Source organism: Euleptes europaea, chromosome 10 (assembly GCF_029931775.1).
Source record: "Euleptes europaea isolate rEulEur1 chromosome 10, rEulEur1.hap1, whole genome shotgun sequence".
NCBI lineage: Eukaryota > Metazoa > Chordata > Lepidosauria > Squamata > Sphaerodactylidae > Euleptes > Euleptes europaea.
Genome location: NC_079321.1, coordinates 70,303,917 through 70,329,452, shown reverse-complemented (window position 1 = coordinate 70,329,452; position 25,536 = coordinate 70,303,917). Strand labels below are relative to the sequence as shown.

General features: G+C 41.9%; 1 protein-coding gene across 2 annotated transcripts in view; it reads left to right on the top strand.

The window, feature by feature from the left end:
• Window positions 1-24,089, top strand: part of CEP85L (centrosomal protein 85 like) — a 177,582-nt gene extending 153,493 nt beyond the window's left edge. Inside the window, exons 8-13 of one of the 2 annotated variants that reach the window (XM_056856534.1) lie at window positions 1,524-1,641; window positions 2,734-2,784; window positions 13,384-13,491; window positions 21,827-22,040; window positions 23,512-23,678; window positions 24,054-24,089. In XM_056856534.1, the coding sequence (XP_056712512.1) occupies window positions 1,524-1,641; window positions 2,734-2,784; window positions 13,384-13,491; window positions 21,827-22,040; window positions 23,512-23,672 (652 nt within the window). In that variant the 3' untranslated portion in view covers window positions 23,673-23,678; window positions 24,054-24,089. The other variant, XM_056856535.1, reaches the window with a different exon arrangement.
• Window positions 24,090-25,536: the final 1,447 nt, after the last annotated feature.

Genomic DNA, 25,536 nt, shown 5'->3' with positions numbered 1-25,536 from the left:
TGAGAAAGAGAGAAGGGGCAGAAAAAGGAGAGAGTCTATATGGGGGCTTTCAGGGAAGGGGAAATAGTGGGGGAGGGAGAAGTGAGATAGCTACTGCAAGTCCTTGTGAGTCCCCCAGTTGTTATAACTTCAAACACCATACAGTCACCTATATTCATATGTCCTCTAACATTAATACTGTGTATGGTCTTGCTGCTTTTTATTGTAGCAAGAAATATTAGAATTGATGATTACAAGTTTCTCATATGTGTGATTATCTGTTGTCTCCAACCAATAGCTTTGAACTATATTTTAATTTCTGCCCTTTTCTAGACGTTTGTCCCATTCTTAAACATTTCTTGCTCTTGGGCTCCAATACATACTGATCCCTAGTGATATGAGTTGGATTTGTTTATAATCTGCTAGAAGATTATATTATTCTTTGTCCCTCTCCAAGGCTGCTCTGTTCTGTGTTTCTTTAATTCCTCATTTGGCATGTTCCAGCATTTAACTGAGAGACCAGGTTTGTAGAAGTTCCATAATCTTTCTGAAGGCAAGCAACTGCTCCCCTATATTTCTGGCCATATTTGGGATGTTGGTCATTTGGAGACAGTTTCTGCTGACCCCAGCTAAGTGGTTATTTGCGAATCTAATTTTAGATATGCCCCATTTTGTGTTGTAAACACAGTGAATCATTCTTCTGGGGTTGAGATATGCCTATCTAAAAGCTTGATGATGCTATGGCAGCTCTTATGATGTAATATTTGATGCTCAATAGGATCATTTTTTAAACAAGAACCTGCGAACCCAAAATGTGCAAAAATACTATATGAGCATTAGATATCTACAAGCGGGGTACCGGTGAAGACTCACAGGGAGAGGAAGCCCTCTTTTCACCCTTGCTGGCAGATTCAGCTCCCCACTACTCTTGGCTCTCACCCTTCCCTTCCTTGCTGTCTTTTCTTATTGGTGGTCTCATCTCTTCTTTATCCTGGCCACCATCAGTTTTTGTGTGCCAATTTGAGCTTCTATAGCAATCCAAAATGCCACTCAAACACCAATGCTTTAATTTTTATTATGACTATACATATAGCTATTAACTAAGGGCAGGGATTATCCCCAATTAGATTGTGTTTAAATATTTGCTGTAGCTGGCACTATTGCATAAATTTGGTTATCCATTTTCTACAGTGATATAATTCTCCAATGCATGAATCTGTGAGTTACGATGCAATCCCTAAACTGTATTATATTCTTCTAAATCCACTGAAGTGAATGGAGCTTAGAAGGGTGCAACTCTGGTTTACGATTTCATTGTTAGATGTTCCCTTTGGCTTTGGAAAAGTAATGCAAAATGATATAGTTTATGAATTAAAAATTCCATGTATTTTGTTCATGGATTTGTTTCAGGGTGAACTGAACACCCAACAGCTTTTAAGTGTTGGAATACCTTGTTTTTTTAACGTCCAGTTATGCTGCAAAGTGCAGTTTTTCATCCTCCTCTTGCAGTTTCTGAATTTTTCCCCCTCAAATCTAAACTATAGCCTGCAACAGAAAGTAGAAAAATGCCTAGAAGATGGTGTACGCCTTCCTATGTTGGACACAAAACAACTTCAGAGTGAAAATGAAAGCCTCAAAGAGAAAAATGAGAAAGCCAGCAAGGTCAGTGCATTAAATTAAGCATTATTACAGGCAAATGAATTTCAGTGTTAGTATGGTAAGTGTAAGGTGGTGCACATTGGAACAAAAACAAAACCCCAACCCCATTTCAGGTATATGCTACTAGGGTCTGAACTTGCTGAGGCTGAGAGGGGAAAAGATCTTGAAGTAGATAGTTCAGTGTGCTGCAGCAGTAAAAAAAAAAAAAGGCAACCACTATGTTGGGGATTATTAGGAAAGGGATTGAAAATAAAATGGCCAATATTTTAATGCCCCTGTATAGATCTATGATGTGCCCTCATTTAGAATACCGTATGCAGTTCTGGTCACCGTATCTCAAAAAGGACATCACAGAGCTGGAAGAAGTACAGAAGAGGGAAACCAAGATGATTGAGGTGTTGGAGCACCTTCCCTGTGAGGATAGAGACTGGGACTTTTCAGTGTAGAAAAGAGACAACTAAGAGAAGATATGATAGAAGTTTATAAAATTAAGTGTGAGGTAGAGAGAGTTAATAAAGAGAACTTTTTCTTCCTCTCTCAAAGTACTAGAACTTGAGGGCTCTAATGAAGCTGAGGGGTAGTAGATTCTTTATACACTGAGTAATTAAAATGGGGAATGGCCACAGGCATAGCTGGCTTTAAAAGGGAATTAGACAGATTCATGGAGTTTATCAGCGGCTAGGAGCTTCCACATTCTGAGGCAGTAAACCTCTTAATTCCAGTGCCAGGAAGCTAAATCAGGGAAGGCCTCAGCCTCTATGCTGTGTTGTTGGTCTTCCAGGGGAACTACTTGACCACTGTGTGACCCAGGGTGCTGAACTAGATGGACCACTATTCTTATGCAGGGTTGCTGTTTTTATATTAGTGTGTAGCTAGCTCAAATTTATTTGTTTAGCATTTATATCCTGCCTTTCCTTGTGGTTTAGGGAGGCTTACAGTAATAGTGAAGAACATTTTCAGTTAAAACCAGAATAAAATACCAAACCCCAAAAGCTGTGTTAGTTTATTGTAGCAAAACAAAACAGAAGTCCAGTGGCACATTAAAGACTAGCATGAACTATACAGATACAATTATTTGTCTCCTTTTTCCTACAGGTCATTGACAATCAACAGAATCAAATAGCTGAAATGACTTTAGAGATTCAGGTAAGGGAACATAGTTTTTACAGGTTTTGTTGTGTATTAATTTGTAAAGTTAAAACTTGGGTATTAAATTATGCCATCCCCTGGAGCTTGGCATAAACAGCTGAGCATGGCTGGTAAGGATAAGAGCCTGTCAAGAATGAAACCAATCCTTTCACTGTGGCCCAGCAAAACCTCAGTTGTGTCAGTGAAGTGTGTATTAAATTTGATGATTCTGGTGAGATCATGACCCTTGACTTATAGCTGTTTGGCCTGTTTATAAAGTTATACCTTACTATCAGCAGAGGTTCTGCGAAAAGAGGGTAAGACTATAGCTGCCAATATAATCCTGTATACTTCTAGCACCAGTCTCTTCCCTTGTTATTTGATGAAGTTGCAGCATATAATGATGTACGGATAAGTACAACTTTTCTGATATGGCTAGATTTCCACAGCCAGCGGCATCTTCTTGAAGATCATATTCCTTCAGTTGTGCAAACTGTCTAGAAGACACCGTGTTTACCTTGCTCCAGAAGAGTCTCTGTATTAGTCTGTTCCTAATTTTTATGACAAGAACAAGGGGTACAAAGTATCAGAGGTCAAAAAAATAATTATAGAAGCATCAAAATTTACTAAAAGGTGTATATATAATTCAAATGGAAAATACAAAAGATTGTTATTGCAATTACAAAAAGTATAAGATTGTACCATAATATGTCCACAATTCAAAAATGGCAACAAATAAGAACACTTATCAGAAAAAAAATTTTACAGGCCAAATACAGCAAATGACAATTTTCATCACAGATATCATATACAACTTCAAAATGGCAATTTTACAAGCTGCAGAAGGGCACACAAAAAAAGGCAGGATGCTGGCTAAATTCTTGTTACAATGTATGAATCTTCCTCAATCATGAACATCCTTGCACTGATTAATTTGGAAGCCAGAAAATCAAAAGCAAATTCATAGTATGTAGAGGGGTATAGCTTCAAAAGAGAAAAATTATGGCTATTAACGTATGGCTAGGATGTCATTGGCTTGCCGCTGTCATGTCTCACACTTTTCTATCCTGGGATTAAAAAAATCGAACGCATGGTGAACTCCGCCCTGCATCAATCCTGCAAAATATCAGGGAGTAATGTTCCCATGCACAGCTCCGCGGGATAGCAGTAGTAGGGGAGTGGTCATTTTTGCACTGCTTTGCGATTGGCTGATGACAGTTATATATAATTTTAATACCGGCATGCTGGTATACCATTGTATCAGCATTAGAATTCCTCAGTTTTAGACCCCCCCTCCTCTCAGATCTGTCTTTATTCTCTGCCATTGCAAAATAAAAACAGTGAGGCGGGTGGGTGGGCGCTGGCAGTGAAAGAGCTCTGATGGCAGAGGGGAGAGGCTTCCCACAGACCTTGGAGGAGGGCTAGCCTCTTTGTTCTTGGCGGGTGGGGGGGGAACCTTCTCTTGTTCCTACCCACATTGTGTGCTCCTTCGCAGCAGCAGCTGCTGCAGCAGAGGGGTGTGTGTGTGTGTGTGTGAGAGAGAGAGTGTATAGAGGAGCAATGGCAAAACTCCCAGCCGCACCACTTCCGTGTTTCTTGTTACTGCTGTGTTTTCTCAAAAACTGAAGCACCACCTGCCCACCAATCCAATTCGTTGGTATACTGACATACCGTCAATAAAAAAAATTTTTTTTTAAAATTAAGAATGAAGGAGCACTCAGGAGATGTAAGGGCATTCCAGGCAATGGCGGACATGTTCCAGAGTTTCTCCAAGAGGGAAATGGGAGGAGTGGGAGGGGAAAGTGGAACGGGGGAGTGTCGGAAGGAAGGGGAGTTGACCCCCATGCTACACACACCAGCAAGCACTCGCAATTGCCGTGATTCTTTATTTACTTTCGGGACAAAACTGAGATTGGAAAACCAGGGGAAGTGATGCAATGGAAGTGGGTTGGACCTGCAGGCGGTAGACAACCATGTGTTACGTCAACGGAGATTTGCTACATTCGCGGGAGAACCGCAAGACAAAACAGACATGTGTTTTCACCCTATGCTTTCTACCCAAAGGTTGATCTATGTGAATATTGTATATTATGCATGAATGTGAATGCTGCTCAATTTTTATGAGGCAAAGGTTCCAAAATGTATTGTCTGTCTATCAGGATGTATCTGTTTGATTATTAGTTTGTAATTGTAAATATCCAGCACAGGATAACCACTTGAAGTGAATATAAATTTCCCATTGTAGTAATGCTTGCCAAGTGGCAGAGATTAAAATGTTAGGTATGAAAATTGGGTTTCTTCTGCAGTTCTCTGTCCTATCTTACAGAGTTGGCCTGCATAGGTTAGTTCCGCAGGTTAAAACTGCATCAAGATGGGATGTCTAAGCCCCTGAGGAAATATTCTCACAGACCAATAGCATAAATGCAACCCTGTCATAGAAGGGAGTGGGGCATGCCCTTCACAAGAGAGTAGTGTAGATCTTACATTGCAAGCATTCCCATCTTCTCTCTCCCAAAACCACAAAGGCTCACAGATGCTATTGGAGGCTCTTGTTGAAGACAGAGTTTGTTCAGAGACAGGTAACAGACAATTAGAAACAATCCCTCACAGACTCCCAGAGTGTGTCAGAGAGGCACACAAATGCACATAGAGTATAATTACCCAGGTGCTGTGGACAAAATGTAGCCTACTTGAGCAGGGTGGACTCACCTATGGAGAAGAATTGACCCTGTGCAACTTGTGGGGCAGATCTTTATACCATATTACAAACAAGTGCTCTGTGGGGCCATTGTGTGTCAGAACAATCATGCAAAATTGTATGTTCTGTACATGTTGCAAGTCTTTTTTGTTGTGATAAGTCAGGCTGCAACCTCCTGGGGTCCTTATCAGGTCTTCAGAAACTGTATGTTCTTATTGTGTGCATGACTTTAGGGTCCTTGATTTTTCAGCAAACAACTGACCTTCAGCTGAGATAAGCCTGCATTCCCTGCTGCCTAGCAGCTTGTGTTGCAGATAACATTGTTTCTGAGAGAGACTGGCAGGCATTTGCTTCTTAGAAAGTCAGAGAAGGCTTAGACTAGAGAATCTAAAATGGCTTTGCTTTGGACAATAGGGAAAAGGCCTAGAAAATGCGGGGGAAAGTACAGAAAATGCAGGTTTTTGTTTTCATTTATAACAATTCATGATCATGTGATCCACTGCAACTCTATTCAGATGTTACTAGTTTTAAGAGTGGTGCATTAGAATGGTCCCCTTTTGGTGCTGTCTCATTTCTGCCATGACCACTGAAAGAAGGCTATTCACTGCTTTGTTCTGATGGTCAAGATGGAAACTAGATGTTATCTTTGGGCTGAACCTTGATCTGTGCATAGCCATACATTTACATGACATTAGGGCCCTATTTGGCTCAGGACCACGGCATGGGGAAGAGGGAGGGGCTTCAATTGTCCCTTCCCATGCTATTTCTCCTAGCTGAAATGATTGGAGGGGATATTTGCCCCACTGTGAGGCTCCACATGACCCCTGCATCATCCCATGAGAAGCTGTTCTTGGCCACAGTCTCCTCCGACAGTGAAAATAAGTAGAGAAAACAGCAGCAGGACATTTTCCTCCTCCCCATACATTCCTTCATGTATTTTCACTTTTATCCACAGTCTTTCTACCCCAAAGCCCCCAAGACAAATTACAATAACAGTAACAACACTATTGGTACCAATCTATGCATTATAATTGAGATTAAATATAGCGGTGGACACAACCAGTATCTGAAAAGTTAACTTTCCTTAAAAAGGAAAATTGGCCCTAAGGCAAGATTGCAGGTGAATATACCTGCAAAATATTATCATGGCCAATTTATAATGCAGCAAGTGAAAACCTAATGGGGCTTTAAAAATCAAATGATAGCATATACAGCCATATGTATAGCTTATCTAGATTAGAGTAGTATAATATGTGATGGAGAATGTTTAAAAGATTGTGGATTTTTGAAAAAAAAAATCAAAATAGTTAATCTACCTGATGATTCAGCATGTCCAACAATAAGATGTTTTTAAAGAATTTAAAAGCTTTCTAGCAGGTGTTGGACTTTTCCAAAACAATATCTCTGGTCAGATTTAGTGGGGGTGGGGGTGTCAGATGGCTCCAACCAGCCTCCACCAGCTGAAGCTGCTTTGGTCTGGTCAAAAGTTTCCCAAAGAGACAAAACATTAAACTCAGGGCTTCAACCCCAAGATTAATGGATAGCTGCCACCAACCCTGGATCAAAAGGCGAGCCTCCAGGCAAGGAGTCCAGGGTAACTCCAGCCAAGCTCCAAATTCAGTGTGGCACTTTTCCTGCCAGGGTGAGACCTAGCTAGGACTGTTCACACTTTCCAAAACTGTCTTAGGTTTTTGGTAGGTGGTTTCACACACACACAAGGCACTTCAGATTTAGGCTTGGAATCCCAAAATCAAAAGACACAATCCATTAAGGCTAACAATTTATTTATAAGATTTATTCTGGTTTACAGGAAAGAAAAAGGGTTTCATGAAGTGATAGGCAATAAAATAATAAACCATTTAGCATAGCTAACTAATACATTCAAAAGCCTTTTTGATTCAAAAGGATTGGCAAAGGTTTCTTGCATCAGGTTTATAGTTACCAAGTTCCAAAGATCCTTCCGGCATTCAAGAGTTTCACAAATTGGCCAAAGTTTCTCCAAGCAGGTCAAGTTGACCAGAGTTTCCCCTCTGGTGATGCCGCCTACACAGCCTTCTTACTGTGCCCCCAACGAGCATAGTTTGCTTAGGACTGGTTTGTCCTTATATTCGTTTTCTCAAAGGGATGAGCTCATAGAAGCCAATTGTGAAAACGAAAGCAATTAGCTGGTAATTAATCGCTTGTTCAAAAATGCTGACTCCCTAATTGATGTGTTCAGGTGAGGCAGCCTGCAGAACTACCTGCACCTGGACATCGTCATGATGGCTGACCGATTAGTTACTATAGCAATGCACGGCCTTGCATTCCAGAAAGGGGAGAGAAAGGTTTAACGAGAACCAGCTGGGGCCTACCTTGCTCCCTCCACAAAAGCAGATTTCAAAGTGTAACCATTTTACTGCTCCAAAGTCACAACAGCACAAAACTCATAGGCCTCCAGGCCTGAACCAAGGAAATCATGAACCCCAAGAACTGAGGGTCCTCAGCTTCTTGACAGGGGGTTTCTGGGTGGGTGGGTGGGTGGGGTAAGAACAAGTTTCAAAGAATTGGCTTAAATAGGTACATAATTGATAAGTTTTAATTCAGGTTTAAGGTTGTGGTGCTGGACTTCAGACAAGAAACGAAGTGAACATATGTGCTGTTCCTTATTATTTTATTTATATCCCTCTTTTCTCTCTGATTGGGGCCCAGAGCAGCTTTTCACATTATTTTCCCCTCCTCCACTTTATCCACATAGCAACAAGCTTGTGTGGTAGGTTAGACTGAGAGACCATGATGGTCACCTGGTAGGCACAGTACTGGTTTGTTGTGGTGCCACACAAAATGATTACAGTTCTGGTTTAAATGGGAATCTGGTCATGAGAAACATATGCCCAACTTCACACTTAAATTGGACCTCATAATTCTATGACAAGAATGTAATTCACTAATAAACACCATGTAATAATTTGAAAAATCCTTGATTAACATGAAACCCTGATGGAATCATCCTTTAGAGAAGATGTATAAAGTAAATAGTCAAATTTTCAACATAGCATGTTGCAAATCCTTCATTGGGATTTGAAAAAGACATTGCCTTTCACTGAGCTGTGAACATAAAACTCCAAATTATTCCCAAAATGAGATTTTCTATGGCAAATAACATCACAAAGAAACCTAACCTCCAGCTCTCTTAAAGTAAAAGAAAACTGGGTTTATTTCAGAAGAAAGGGAAAATATACAACAGACTTTTCTTACAGATATTCTGATTAAAGCTTGTGGTAGACCTCTGGGCACACTGTGATAGAATGGAGACTAACAGTGCAATCCTGAACAGAGTTACCCCCTTATAAGCCCATTGGCTTCAAGGGACTTAGAAGGCTGCAATACTGCTTAATATTGCACTGTAACTTTACTAGTTTGAAGTGAGGGGGGTCCCTTTCAAAGATTAGCAGCAATAAAATGAATTAGAAGTTTTCATTGCTGAGCAGCTTTGATTTTATTAACATTCAGACTGAGGCAGTATTCAGCCAAAAATGCATTTCTTCTCAGCACATCAACATGGATATATGAGAAGCTATTTTGGCTGGAATAGGACCTAACATTCAACAAACCGGGTGGGGATACCTTAGTTCATGCAGTATCCTTAATATGTAACAAAGGGGGAAATGAATATATATCAGTTCCTTTTGTGAACTAATGAATGTATATAGGTGAAAAACATGTCATTACCATAACTTGTCCACACATGTCACAAAGTACAAGTGATAATTAGCAATTCTTTATATGGTTTTATATTATCAGACTATTTTACAAGCATTGGCAAGTGATCACATCTCACAATGATGAAAAGAGAAAAGGAGGGACAAAAACATACAATCTAGTGCTTTGAAAGAACTGGTATATGGTGAATAGGGTGCTGATGAGTCATGGTCAGCAGTATAGGAAAATTCTCTCTCTGACTAGCCATTGCAAATCCAAAATTGCCATAAGGAAGCATTATGAATTAACTAAGATGCCCATGAAGCAGATGAAACTTATGACTGCAACACAAAGCAAAATCCCCAAAGTTGGCTTACTGCCCCATTAGTATAAATGAGGGCTGGTTTATATGTAGCTCCTTTAAACTGCTTCATTTGGTGGCTGTAACCACATGGTTAATGTCAGTGGCTTACCATTCCACTGGAAAGCTTTCTGCATGGCTATTTGCGGTGTTGTGATGAAAAAAAATAGCTCAATCTGCTGGTAAGCAGCTGCATGTAAATAGGTCCACACAATAGCAGCTGTCTCATGAAGTTATTTAAAGCACCTATGTGACAGCAACAGCATATAGCCCTGCCCTGACTTACTTGTTTAATTATAATCTTAACGTTTCGTAACTGATTGGACTGACCCTAGGATTGCAGGATAAAATGCAAGGGATGAACTCTGAAGCTTAAAATGTTACTCATTTTTAATAATAGTTAATATGTATAACAATATCATTCGAGTTTAATAATGCTTCTAGGCTTCTGTCTTGGGAGTGAGAGTTTTGTTGGGGAGCCCTTGAGCTCCACACACCACCCTTCTTCGATTCTGGTCACTTCAGCCCCAGAGTAGGAAAGAGCCTTGACTGGCTGCCACCACTCTAGTTCAAAGGCTTGACAGGGGAGGGCCCAGAGCATCCTCCCTGCCCCCCTCCCCAGGCAGCTCCCTGTTCAACCAGGGTGTGCCACGCTGTAAAGCCAAGTATAAAGTGTGACGGCAGAGTGAATGGAAAAGATTGATCTATTAGCAAAACTCTCACACAAAGAAGCCAGCCAGAAAACAATTGACCTATTTCTCTGTAAGTCATTCTCACCCTCCTTAGGTGAGGGATCATCACCTGCTGATAGAAGCCTCTCTGCTGCTTAGAAATCTCCCTCCCTTTGAAGGGTTTTATATGTGGCCTCTCAAGGCTCTACATCCTCAGCTTCCCATGGAAGTTTGTTCCCACATTCTCGGCACCACCATAGAAAAGGCCTTGCTCCTGGTAAGTGATAACTTTGCATTAAAGCAACAGAGTCTGAAGTAGAAGAGAAATATCATGCTGGAAAAACTGCATTCCCTGAGATAGTTGTGAAACTAGTTACAATTGTGAAACTACTGTGGGTTTTTTTTTTTTTTTAAAGAAAAAGCCTCTGTTTAATTTAACAAAGATTTACAAATGCAAGCTCAGGTTGTGGAAATTGTGGCCCAGACTAGATGTGACAGTGGCCTTGGTCTGACCCGTGGATGCCAACATTTTAAAGCCTAGTGAGATGTTTTGATACTGCTGTGAGGGCCTGATCGGGCCCACAGCAGGGCAGGATGAGGCACTCTTGTTTCCCTTCCCATGCCTTTTCAAGTGCTGAAACGCCCCAACCCCCATGGCTGTTTTTGCACTTGGGATGATGCTGGGCGGGGAAACAAGAAGAAGAAGAGTTGGTTTTTATATGCCAACTCTCTCTACCACTTAAGGGAGACTCAAACCAGCTTACAATCACCTTCCCTTCCCCACAACAGACACCCTGTGAGGTAGGTGGGGCTGAGAGAGCTCTAACAGAGCTGTAACTTGCCCAAGGTCACCCAGCTGGCTTTGTGTGTAGGAGTGGGGAAACAAATCCAGTTCACCAGATTAGCCTCCTCCGCTCATGTGGAGGAGAGGGGAATCAAACCCGGTTGTCCAGATCAGACTCCACTGCTCCAAACCAGCGCTCTTAACCACTACACCACGCTGGCTCTCAACACTTTATCCCACTGCATTGCAGACCCTGTCATTTTTAAGTCACCTCATTAAAATGGCGATGGTGGACACAGGCTTAACCCAGGGGTACCGTCACATCCAGTGTGGCCCATCTAGAATAGAGGAAGCAATGCAAGATCAGGGAGGGGCCGTGGCTCAGTGTTATAGCATCTGCTTGGCATGCAGAAGGTCCTAGGTTCAATCCCTGGCATCTCCAGTTAAAGGGACTAGGCAAGTAGGTGATGTGAAAGACCTCTGTGCCTGAAACCCTGGAGAGCCGCTGCCGTTCTGAGTAGGCAATACTGACTTCGATGTACCAAGGGTCTGATTCAGTATAAGGCAGCTTCATGTGTAGGTGATGTGAAAGGATTGGGTCAAGGAACACAAATGGAGGCAATGGGTTTTACCAAGGAGGTACTAGAATCCAGAACAAACAGGGAAATTGGAGTCATTAGTCCCAGCTACAGAGTGGACAGCTGAGGAGAGAGCCTTTGCAATGGAGAGTGACAAAATCTCTTGCCTCTTGCCATCCAGTAATAGCTGTTCAGTTCTCAAGGACATAATTAATTCAGGGACCATAAAGATTGCTACTTTTGCCATATTTGAAACAGTCTAAAGCTAAAGAAGATATTTGATATGAACTGAGATGCAGAATCAATCACTGTTAGTACTTTCATCCCAGTGAGTGGAAACTTTGCTAAATTCTTAATAATGGAAGAATAAACTTGAAAAGAATTCCATCCTGCTACTCACAATTAAATTAGCATAAAATTGACACTTAGTGGTTAAGACACATGCTAAAAAATAGAAAGTTTGGAACAGATTGTGTTGAGCAGTAATTTTAGATACAGTGCAATAGAGTTCTATTCTGAGTTTCTTAAAATTCACTGGCATTATTGTTCAGCTAATCCCAACTCTTCCAGGAGTATGATCTGGACAGATGGGTGAATCTTCTTCTTCTATATCCAACAGTCTGGACTTCAAGGATATTTGATTGATAACTGTGGATTCAAGGAAGTCCTCTCTCCAGGTAGTCTTTCTGCCAGAAGGAAGATCTGCAAGGTTTGCAGACTCTTGCCGCCTAAAGTGCTAGAGAAAACAATTGTGTGTGTCAATTAGGGAGAGAGAAACTCAAGCACTATGTCCACTCTCATTTTCTTGTTAGTGGAAAATATTCCCTTCTGGGGAGCCTTGAGGTCTCCGTTCCTTGTTGAAGGAGGCTAATCCAGGAAGCAGGGAGCCATCTATGAAAATGATTTGTCTGAAAGGACTCCATGACAATTAGAATGGATAAATATTCTGTTTCAGAACCTGTCTTCAGTGGGGACTTTTTTGCTACTTCACCAATCTCTCCTAACAACATTTCAGGATATCAGGGTGGGGAACCTGTTAACCCTATGGCATAGCTTTACAGGCCCTGGTTTTGAACTTTATAGACTACAAGGAGTAACTGCCTGTAATGCAAACTCCTCTGCAGGTACGCCTGTGTCACAATTTCCATATGTGGGTCTCCTGTAAGGGAACAGCTGATAACATGATTTCACCTTCCACAACAAATTTGCCCTCCTTCCTACTAAGCTCATGAGCCAGGACCCTATTCTTCTGCCAGCATCTGACCCTGACAGCACCACAGAGCAGAGTATGCTTTAGAAGGTAATGCCAGGTTAGGCACAGTACATCCTTGGGAGTCTAATCCAGGAAGTTTATTGAAGGGAATTGTTTCGACCTTATGCTACCCTATGGATTAAGCACATATGTATTAGTATATTATAATTTCCTATAGTTAACTAGCTTAAAGAGTGGAAACAATGGTAATAACCTCTTTTATTGAGAGTTTTAGATCTTTCGGCTTCAGTATGTAACCTAGACAGCTTTCTTTCTCAGTTTCATTTGCCTGTCAGCCATCTCCAAAGTTATGCCTATTGAATGCACTAGAGAAGTCTTTGCCAAATGACTAGATTGTACTCCCATGAAGAAGATAGATTGGAAACTCATCCCTTCAGAAACTGTAGCTTCAATTTCTTTCGTGACCAAATTTTATCAAAACAAACAACCACAATATCCTGTGCAAAGTTATCTAGGGTGTTTCTAGGTGACAGAAGCTGCAGAAAGAAAGTGTACAAGACAGAGATGTTGTTCAGTCTAACTACTTGTTTGTTCTGTAAGTTTTAAGGTGATTTCCCTCCTTTCCTACACCTAGTCTATGCAAGAGAAGCTTTTGCAAGAAAAACTGACAGTCCAGAAGCTGAAAATTGAACTTGAAGAAAGGGATGAGACTATACTGCAGTTACGTAAGACTCTACAAGAAGTAAGTTTTTGAAATGACATACTCTAAAACAAGCTTAACCCACCATCTTGCTCCATGATTTTTTTATTCATCACAATATAAAGTTCCTGTGTTGGGACAGAGGGATGAGGGCAAGCCAGTTTCATGTCATATGATTGAGAACCAGCTGTTTCCTTTTCAGGGTTGTTACAAGATAGGGAAGATGCAGCCTGTGGTTCCAGCATATTTATGCACACAATGATATATGTGCTATCATCATGGCTAACACTGGCATCTTTGACCACCTTCTAGAAATGGGAAAAGCACCTGGATTTAGTCATGGCAGCCTCAAATAGGATATTGTTGACCGTCAGTCAGTCATTTGTTTAAAACTTTCATTAGTTGCCCTTCTCCCTTGTGGAACTCAAGGGGGTTTACAATATTAATAAAATGATCACAGATTTAAAAAATCCAATTGGGACTGCCAATAAATAAAAACAAAATCAGTCAAATGCAGTCCTAAATAAAATTGTCTTTGCCTGCTGAAGATTGACAGTGAGGCTGCCACCAAAAAGGCCCTTTCTTGTGTGCACACCACACAAGCTTCTTTGATTGGTGGGACAGTCAGGAGGGCCCTGCGATCTTACCTTCTCAGCAGGAATATGTGAGAGAAGACAGTCCTTCAGATACCCCAGTCCCAAGCCATGTAGGGCTTGAAAAGTCCAAACCAATACCTTGCATTGTGCTTGGGAGTGGATCAGTAGCCAGTGTAATTGCTGTAGATTGGGGTCATATGTGCCTGGTAGCTGGCCACAACCAGCTGTCTAGCCACAGCATTCTGCACTAGCCGTGGCTTCTGAACACTCTTCAAGGTAGCCCAAGGTAGAGTACATTGCAATAGTTCAATAGTTACAGTAGATGTAACTAATCCATGGATCACTGTGGCTAGATGAAATTGAGACAGGAACAGGCACAGCTGGTGCACCAGCCAAAGCTGGGCAAAAGCACTCCAAGCCACCACAGCCAACTGGTTTTCTAAGGGGACTGCTGTGTCAAGTACAACTCCCAAGCTGTGAACCTGGGTTTTCAATTGGAGTTTAAACCCATCCAAGACAGGAGAGATCTGAAGTCCCTGGTCATAGGAGCACTGCTTACTTGGTGACCAGCGCAAGGGCTTATGGCACATGCAGTAACACTGATATACACACATGTGTGCTGGAATCCAAAGATCTGAATACCCATCAGAACTTTGTGTTTCTTGAGCAGCCCTCCCCCATGCTGCACGGCAAGCTATTTTTTTTTTACAGAGGGCAATTTATGATATAGCACAGGGGCCTGCTGTTCAAAGGGGGGAGCTAAAAGTCCTGCTTGCCAAATATATGAAACCCTTGGGTACTTGTGAAGGAGCACTTTCTATCCTGGCCATGAACTTTATCCATAAATTTAGTCTATACATAGAGGCTTGCATACAGTACTCGCTGGATATTGGCAGTTGGCTTAAATGAAAAGATTTGAAGAGTGATGGGATTTTTACATCATATCATACATGGAGTGAGCTCACTGTTGTTTCAGTTTGTAACATTATTCCTTATATTTATATCTGAATGAGCCTAAATCATGGCTATAAATCTGTAGCACCTTTCTAATCCGTTTGCTTGGATCGTTTCAGTTTAGTTTCCTTGAACTACATTGACAAAATCCTTGGACTGTGAAAGCCATCACTTATAGTCTAGACCAGAGGTTCCCAAACTTTTTTAGCCATGGAGCACTTTTCAGGAGAGAAATTCGTCACAGAGCACTAATCTTCACCTAGCACCTATATACTAAACTGAATGACAGTAGTATTTTTCTTTCCAATCTCTTCATGGAGCACTAGGAGATGTTTTGCGGAGCACCAAGTGCTCCATGGAGCACAGTTTGGGAACCTCTGCTCTAGACACTTGTGTATTGAGACCCCTAATCCAGAAAATAGTGAATGTCTGGCTACTGAAGAGGTCTTTCCTCAAGGCCCTTGAGAGAGGCAATTAGCATACCTTTATTAAAGAAATCTTCTGTAGATAAGCAGCTATTAGCTACTACACACCTATGTCAAATCTGCTTTTTCTAGGAAAAATTGTTAAGTGGGTTGTAGTGGAACAGCTCCAGGATTACTTGAATGACAGATGTGCCCTTGACTTTTCAAATCAGCTTTTGGGCTTGGATTCAGGAGAGACTACTTTGAACCCCCTGCTACTTTTATTAGCTCTTTTGGCAGTTTTTGACACCATGAACTATATCATACTGCTAAAATGCCTAGAAAAGAGGGGAGGGGGTTAAGTGTAGGTGGAGTAGTACTGATATAGTTTTTCTCACTCAGAGGGAGAAGGGCATCTTCATTATGGGTGTTTCCTTTTCCTCTTATCTTGGGAGGCAGGAATCAAATATTTAAATTTTTCTGACCTCTGAGGGTAAACACCCCCTTGTGATCAGTTCTATTTCCTGCCTTGAACGGGAGAGCAGCCTTCTAGCAGCTCTCTGCTACAGAACACAATAGAGAAACCTTAAGCTTACTTATTAGACCTAAAAATTTTCTTATTTTAACAAACCTAAACTATACCTAACTAATCTACTACTCAATTCTATTTACTGTCTTAATTTTCTACCTATTCTCCTCAGAAGGGTCTTTTCCCGCCAAAACAAAATGGCGGATCGGCATCAGGACAGCTGTATAGCGCCTGCTGATTTAGACCCTATCCTGCTAGTGGCCTTACCACTACAATTAGACGAACCCTCGGACAGTCACTCTGGTGACCTGAGGACCAAAACTCAAAAGGAAGCGGCGAAAGTGGCAAGAATGGTGCAGGCAAGTACAAACGGGTCGGCTCGACCACTAACAAGTGCGCCAAATGCCTGCTGCAAAGCGCACGCTGCTCTGCCGCGCCTGAAAGACGCGACTGCCAGATCGCAACAGAAAGCGGCCGGGAGGAAATAGCAGCGGTAGCCGCTCCTCCCACGCAGCACGAACGGGGGGAAATGAAGGAGACTGGCGGCTCGCCTTTGCCTCGCAGTGCTCCGTCCTTAGGCGGCTCGCCTATTATTATTCAAGGACGGGAAGCATCAATAGTTCACAGCAGGAAGCAGCCAGGAGTACACAGCGGCTATAGCTGCTCCTCCCACGCAGCACAAACAGGGGGGAAATGAAGGAGGCTGGCGGCTCAGCTTTGCCTCGTGATGCTCCATCCTCCGGCGGCTCGCATATTATTATTCAAGGACGGGAAGCATCAACGGAGACATCGACTGCCGGTGAGGTGACTTTGCCCCCCCCCCATAGATGCAGCCTGTTTTACTCCTGTAAGAGCAGAGCTCTCCGCCCTGATTAAAAACGCCTTCTCAGATGGCTTAAGGGCAGTACAACCTCCTTATCCTGCCCCATCCATGCAGGGATCGTAGGGATCACACCCTCCAGCACCACAAACAGTAATCTGATCGCTAAAAGGGCAAAATATCAGCCAAAGCAGGGAAACGGCTGTGGCTTAGTGGCAGAGCATCGGCTTGGCATGCAGAGGGCCAATTCTGGCAGTAGGTGATGTGGAAGACCTCTGCCTGAGATCCTGGTGAGCCGATCGCCAGTCCAAGTAGTACCAAGAGAGTACGTGCTGGCCCGCCTAAGCAGCGCTGAAAGCTAATTCAGGGCCCCAAAATTGCCAATTGGTACCCAGACTGTCTAGCTACTCTTGATCTCTCAGAGGACTCAGAGTGGGAGAAAAGATTCCAGATAGGTTTGTGCCAGCGCTTGATTATTTCTAACTCTGTTGAAAGCAGAGTGGGAGAAACCAATGGCATCCATACAATGCTACACAGCCTCTAGGAAGTTTTTATATTTTGGTTAACGGTACTTCTAAAATTCTAAAAGTGCCTTCAGTAGAACCACCTGTCACTGCCTTCACTCCTCCAACCTTGTTACAGAGGAAGGCCTTGCCATGATTAGGGACCCTACAGATAGGAAGGCAGAGTTAGCATGCATAAATGCTCAGAGGCCTTGGCACTCACTATCAAGCGCTTCTATCACATCTGCCCTAGTATACAGAGCGGCAATAATTTGGACTAGGAAGTTATATCAACTTGTTCCGCAGGAAGAAAGAAATGCCTCTACAAGAGTACCCATGTTTTTTTTGAGAGTGGTATTCTTTCTAGCTGATTCGACCTTAGATACCATGCCATATGCAGCTAGGACACTAGCCACAGCATCAGATGCCAGAACGGCATCCATGTTTTTTTAGAGTGGTATCCTTCTAGCTGATTCTACCTTAGATACCATGTCATCCATGTTTTTGAGAGTGGTATTCTTTCTAGCTGATTCCTCCTTAGATAACATGTCATACAGGGCTAGAACACTAGCCACAGCCTCAGCTGCCAGAAGGGCTCTCTGGGTACCCCCCGGGCAAGCGGAGTATATAGATCAAAATTGGTTCTTATGGGCTTCCTGTATCAGGGAAAGACCTTGCTTGGAAACAATTTGGTCCCCATATCAGTGGAGACCAAAGACAAGATTCTATGCAAGGAATCCAAGGGATCACTCCCTCTATGTCCTTTTGTTCATACCACATACTTCAAAGATACAGACCTGATCAACCTAGAAACCCCTGGAACCAGAATCGCAGCTCCTTTCGTAAAGGAGGAAGATTCAATAAATCTCCAAAATTCTCCACCTTCCAGGGCAATAAGGGATAAACCCGACCGCTCAACCAAACAGTGACGCCAGCCACCAGCCAGTGGGAGGCAGGCTCAGTCTATTACACCCTCAGTGGTCACCTCCCATCCAGGCCTCTGGGTCACAAACATTATCTCACAAGGCTATCAGTTTTTCTTACACATCGACTAGTAATATCTCCAACATCCAAAAAACCAGAACAAAATACATAGAACTTCAGAGGCCTCTTAGACATCAAGGTGATGGAGCCAGTCTCACCATTGGAGCATGCATTGGGAGTCTATTCAGTATTCTTTACTGTTCCCAAGAAAGGTGGCGGATGGAAAGCCATCCTAGACCTCAAGTTTCTGAACAGATTATCCCATTAAAGTGCTTCAGGATGGAGACACTAAAGTCAGTCACACAGGCCCTCAGGGAAAAGGATTTTCTTACATTCTAATACACCCGGCACATTGTTGTTTCCTTCGGTTCCTGTACAAGGGACACCTCTTCCAATTCAGGGCCTTACCATTCGGGTTAACATCGCCCCTCCTCGAGTATTCACCAAAGTTCTGGACACACCAGTCACATCACTGCGCAAGGAGGGTGTGAGAATGCACCCTTCTTAGACGACATTCTGATTTGCGCAAGCTCAAAATAGCACAGCATAGATCATTCAGAGAGAGTTCTGAAGAGGTTAACAGAACACGGGTCATAATCAACTTCAGAAAGACCCACTTAGTTCCATCCCAACGATTGAGAGAGATTGGGGATGGGCATAGACACACTGACAAACTCCTTATACCTTCCAGTGGACAAAATCCACAACATTTCATCTCTAGCAAAGAAAGCGATTAATTCCCGGTCGCCTTCTCTCATGTCCCTGACCAAACTGAAGGGTCACATGTCTGCATGCATTCCCGCAGTTCAAGCGGCATGCTTACAAGCAAGACCTCTTCAATGGTTCCTAAGGCCTTACCAAAGAGACATACCAAGGAAGAAGTGACAGAAATCTCATCCTGACAGAGGAAGTCAGATCAAGCCTAGTATGGTGGTTTCAGTCTCAGAATTTGACGAAAGGAAGTTGGTATCTCCGTCCAACACCGATTCAAATCTTCACAAATGTGTGTCTGTCAGGTTGGGAAGCTACACTCAAGGGACAACGTCTCAAGCAACATGGACCATCAAAGAACAGAATCTTCACATCAATGCCCTAGAAATCAGGGCGATCCTCAGAAGCGACTACATTTTTTCCTTGGGCCGAGTCCAACCTCTCATCAAAATCAGAGGAACATATTCAGGGCACAGTCAACTTACAAGCAGACTGGTTCAGCAGACAGACCCTCAGCAAGGCAGAATGGTCTCTACATCCAGAGGTCTTTCAACTTATTACTCAGAGATTCGGCACGCCAGAGATTCATCTGTTTGCATCCAGCATCAACCACCAGCTGCCAAGGTACTATTCCAGGTACCGTCAACAGGGGGCGGAACAAACGGACCCCTTAATGTCACCAGGGCCATACGACCTACTGTACGTGTTTCCCCCCCTCCCTCTCATACCAAGGGTATTTAGAATAGTAAGACTTCAAAAAGCATCAGTCAGATTCATAGCTCCATATTGGCTGCGACGTCTGTGGTTCCCATCTATAATTCAGATGTCCATACAGAACCACTGGAGACTTCCAGACAGACAAGATCTTTCTCTACAAGGCCCAATATGCCATCCCAATCCAGGGTGGTACAAACTGACCGCATGGGCACTGAAAGGAGATGACTTATAGCCCTAGGTTATAGCCCGGTGGTCATCACTACCATATTGGCAACAAGGAAGCCATCAGGAGGGACAGAGCTTAGGGCTAGCTATCTGCACTCTACAAAGGCAACTGGCATCTATAGCTACCATAGTACCCAAGGTATCTGGATACCGCTTAACCAAACACCATCACATAAAAGCCTTTTTAAGGGGCATCAGTTATTTAGCTCCTCCTGTTAGACACAGGTTCCCAATTGGAGCCTGCTCACAGTTTTGACAGCACTCAAAAAACCACCATTCGAACCACTCACTGAGGTAGGACAAAAATGCAGCTCCAAGTTTCACAGGGAGCAGGACATAGTACTTACATCTTTCTGCACTAACCCCAAGAATCCTAAGGAGAAGGCCTGGCCCTAACTAGACCTAAGAAGGGCGCTACCTGTTTACATTTATCTTACTAAAATTATTAGGAACTCTGACTCCTTATTCGTTCATATCTCACCACCTGACAAGGGCAAGCATATGTCCAGGGCATCCATTAGTAGGACTATCACCTTATACATAACACCTGCTCCTGCCAGCGTTACTGCCCACTTGGGAAGAAGTGCGGCTACTTCAGCAGCCTTCGACCGCCGAGCTTTATGGAAGAGATATGTAAGGCCGCAACTTGGTCCTCGGTGTCCACATTTGTGAGACACTACAAATTAAATCTATACTTGTAAGCAGATGCCGCCTTAGGCAGACGAGTACTGCAAAGTATACTTCAGGACGTCTAACCCTCCCAAGGGCAGGGACAGCTTTTGTATGTCCCATAATGAAGATGCCCTTCTCCCTCTGAGCGAGAAAGAGCCTTGGCTACTTAACCGTGAAGGCTTCTTCTGCTCAGAGGGACGAAGGGCATCTTGCCCGCCTAGACGTCAGTAAAATATAAATAAAACAAATAAAATAAAATTACAGGTAATCATGGTTATATCTAACTTCCAGTTAACCTTCAATTCAAGTTAAACGTTCCTTGTTGGTTCATGACTTATAGTTATCCTAAAAGTTCATCGTTAATGTTTATTTGGAGCTTATTTCTTGTATAGAATTATAGCTAACATGTTTCTTCAGTCTATCTTAAATATATAAGGCTCGGAAAGTCTTTAACTGATCACAAGGGGTGTTTACCCTCAGAGGTCAGAAAAATTTAAATATTTGATTCCTGCCTCTTGAGATAAGAGGAAAAGGAAACACCCATAATGAAGATGCCCTTCGTCCCTCTGAGCAGAAGAAGCCTTCACGGTAAGTAGCCAAGGCTCTTTTGACAGGCCATACTCCAAGGGTGATAGTGGGAGACACAGAATCAGATCCATGGGATGTGCAGTGAAGGATCTTCCAAGGATTTCAATAGATCATTTCTACATCCTATTTATTAGTGTTACCAGCCTGTCAGGTGAAAGGTGGGGCATATTAGTACTCAAATAAATAGCTGGTTTACAAATTGAAACAGGAAGAAACTAAGAGGATTTCTCCTGATCCCCCATAATACACAGTAAATAATACAGGGAAGATCATGATCAGGTGTTCACTATAATTCCTTGTTTGAAATAATAACACATTCAGTGTATTCAATTTTATGCATATTTGAGGAATTTTCTGGTAATATGAAATGTAGGATAAGATGAACATAAGATTTGTCTCACTAGATTACAGCCAAACCCACATAGTCCAACATTCTGTTCCAAAGAATAGTCAGCCAGATGTCTTTGGAAACTGTGAGGCAGGACATTATGGTGATGGCTATTTTTCACCAGCACCTAGTCCTCAGAGGTATGCTGCCTATGAACACAGAGGTTTCATTTAACTACTACAGCTAATACCTTTTGATAGATCTGTATAGATTCTTCCCCAGTAAAATGAATAACACAAGTGAGCAAAATGCTGATTTTTTTTCTGTCTTTGTCTTTTTAATGAAGAACCAAAGATTTATGGAAGAAAATGCCTCTTTGAGAGAACAAATGCATCAAGTGGAACAGTCCAGACAGCCGGTTGCTGAGAAACTGCCTGTGGCTGACCAGTTGTTCAAGGAAATGTCTCACTGTTTGTTTGACTTGAAAGCACTTTGCAGTATTCTTACCCACAGAGCTCAGGGCAAGGAGCCTAACCTATCTTTACTGCTGGGAATCAGATGTAAGTAATATTAATCCTGCATTTTTTGACATTAAGATGCCGTAGTCTGTACAATTAAATTCCATGGGTTTCATGGGGAGAGAGAAGGGAAGAGAGTAAAAAGATGCAGCAGATTGGTGTGTACTTTCTGATTATTGTATAAAAGACAGAATAGACAGTTTCCAGTTTGGTATGTAGTCCCTCAGGAGCTGTCCTCAGATTTCCTTCTTTTGTGCCCAAGATGAGAACTTGTTACACCACCAACAAAACAACAACTCGAAAATGGTTACAGATGCTTATGTACATGCTTATAGGTAAGCATGAGAGCAAGTGTGGTGTAGTGGTTAGAGCAGGGGTGTCAAACATAAGGCCCGAGGACCGGATCTGGCCCCTTGAGAGCTCTTTTCTGGCCCGTGAGCCAACTGAGGCAGCCACCTCCCCCCCCCCACTCTGAATCTGGGCTGGCAAGGCATGGCCCGGCCCTACCAAGTGATATTTATGTCATATCAGGCCCTCTTAATTGAACAATTGAGTTTGACACCCCTGTGTTAGAGTGTCAAACCCAGATGCAAGCTACACGAAAAAATTTGAACTTCCTATGTCTTCATAGAAAACCATGAACTCTGCTTTCAGATCTTTGTGTATCTCAAAAGAGAAGACTAGTATACAGCACAAACATATTCATATATTTCTTCAGTATCTCCAGTTATGGGTGTGTGTTTTGAGAGTTCACTAATACCATGAAAAAACTTATTTGCGAAATAGCTCTAAGAAAAGAAGCAATTCTTAGATTCCAAATCCACCTATTAAATTAGGTACACTGAAGATTTTTGGCAGCCTAACTTTTATATTAAGAATTACTTACTAGCAGAGTTGAAAATAGTTTCCAAGGTTTCGTGGATTGGAAAGAAGATGGCTTTTTAAAGTATAAGAACATACTAAAAAGGGGGACACTAACAAAGTCAGAATAAAGTTGACCTTTTGGACAAGAAATGAATTTATCTATGATCTAGATTACATTTTATGTTAATTTTTCCTTTGACTATAATATGAGGGGGACATGTATCTTATATCTGTGTGGCTCTTCCAAAACTCCAGCGTCCTAATGAGAACCATCCCCAAGCTATTCATGTGGTACTAGGTCTGATGAAGTGGTGTAGACATTACCCTAAATTGACATGCTTCACATTTATACAAGCACAGACAGAGAAATTCACCTAATGTTTACATCACTTCCTGAAGAATCCACCCTGCCATTCTCATTGTGTGTTTGGCCATCTGAAACCATCTTGATAAAGATCCTTCTCTCCCTCACCAGATTGTCATTTCAAAACATTTTGATAGGAAAATGCCACATTGTTGTAGTTTTGCCCCTTTAGCTCATCGAAACAAACATTGTGGCCTTGCATATTCAATACAAAATCAGGTGTGTAGCAGACTTTAATTTGCAAGGTGAATGTGGTAAATTCCTGTCCTGTTTTGTTTTTTACAGCAATGAACTGCTCAGCCGAAGATGAGAACTACCACAGCACAGAAAGCCTCTCGAAGAAACTCTCAGAGGTCTGTCAGCTACGAAAGGATATTGATGAATTGAGGACTATAATATCAGATTGTTATGCTCAGGACATGGGAGAAAATTGCATTACACAGTGATAAAAGGTTTGTCCTCCCAGCAACAGTGACAAACTTATTAAATGCTGCTCTGGTGGTAGTTCCTTGTATTTCTGTTATGGAGCCATACTGGAAGATGTGCTCTTTGTAGCAGGTCAAAGGATTTCAGATGGTTGCTCATGGTGATGAAGCAGTCATTAGTTGAAGAACATGGTACATGCTGTAAGAGAAATTTGATTTCTTCAAAACTACTGAATGTAGGCCCAAGCTGTGAAGAATGTGCTACTATTGATCGAAGTACAGGATTCTGATTCTTCTCTGATGGCCCATAAAAATAACTGTCCACATTGTATTCTGGAGTCAAAACATATGTCCAGAAGAGGGCACTAATTACTGCTGTATTATTTTCCCCTCTAGCAATAGCATGGGAGACAAGATGAGCACTGAGAATCCTATTGTGGAAAGTAGTTTAAAGTTCCTGACTACCTTGCGGGCATTAAGTCTGTGAACAATAACATGGATGCTCCTACGAAGACTTGTGACTATGGGCAGGCATTGAGATAGGTTTGGCATGTTAAATCAAAGTAGCCTACCTGCTTGCTATCTCAGTTTGGTAAGGGCTGTTTTTTTCAGCAGATAATAGTCAATTATATCAGTATTTTTCTCTTGCACAAAGCAGAAAAGAACCATCCACATTTCAAGCTAAGCCTAAGCTCTTCTTAGAATTAACCACCATTCTATTAGCCTTTTTGAGCTATATCAGAGTTTCATAAAAACTGTTTGAGAGATGAATGCATAAAGACTAGGAAAGATTTTTTTTAAAGCACACCACTAAAGGTTAGGAGAAAGTTGCCTGTTGTCAGTTATACTGTATTTCAAATGTGTTCAGGGACTCACTCCGACATCCAAGCAGATTAAAAACCTAGAAAGAAATGCTTCCTGGCTACTAGACCTGAAAGCAGCAGTTCCAGCTAGAGATACATGCCTAGGAATGCTCTAGAACTGACAAAATGGTTGACCGAAAGCCCCTTCGTGACCCGGACATTATGCTGATCTGTTTTGCTGCACTGAAACAAATATGTCCTCTGTCAAGTTAAGCTTGCTGTCACTTTATTCTGTGACAATCAATTATGTATAGAAACAATACTTTCTTTTAGAAGAAAGAGAGGAAATAAGATGCATTTTGCTTATTTTTATTACAACTAGGCCCAATGTGTGGAAGGCTTGAGACTGGTCTTGCTAGTGGTCATTGCTCAGAGAATAAGAATTTGTACAGAGTGAATCGTCATTTTCTGTTTCTTGTGTTAATCTCTCCATAAACCATTTTTATAAGGCCATCAACTTTTATTTCAATGTTTTTCAAACATTGTGTGAGTTATGTTTAAATACCGTGTGTATATTATTGTAATTGTTTTTAAAACAAATGTTGGTCATTTCTTTTTTTCAAAGGTATAACAACCTTTATTTATTTAAATACGTGTTCCTTGTTATACTGTTCTGGCTTCTGTCTGTGGAAGTTTATTTTAACTACTGTTCAGTGTTTCCAAGTGCAGATTTGTAAGTATTAGATTGAAGCAACTTTAAGCATGAAAAAGAGTGTTCTGCAATGTTCAGTGAGCTAACGCTCCTACATATACTAAACAGCCAGAACTTTAAAGTACTAAATAAAGGTTTCACTCCTAAGTATAGTCACTAGGAAGTAAAGCCAACTAAAATCCATGAAAGTCCAACTGATTAGCACTTACATTTAGAATTGGACTACAAGTTTGTTTCAGTTTAGACAAGGGCTAGAACAGGCAAAAATAGTTTTTATAGATTAATTTTTATTCCAGGAAGCAATCAAAAGTGAGAGAAACTTCCACAACGTGCTCTGCTGTTCAGAGATTAAAGTTCTTCATTATTGTTT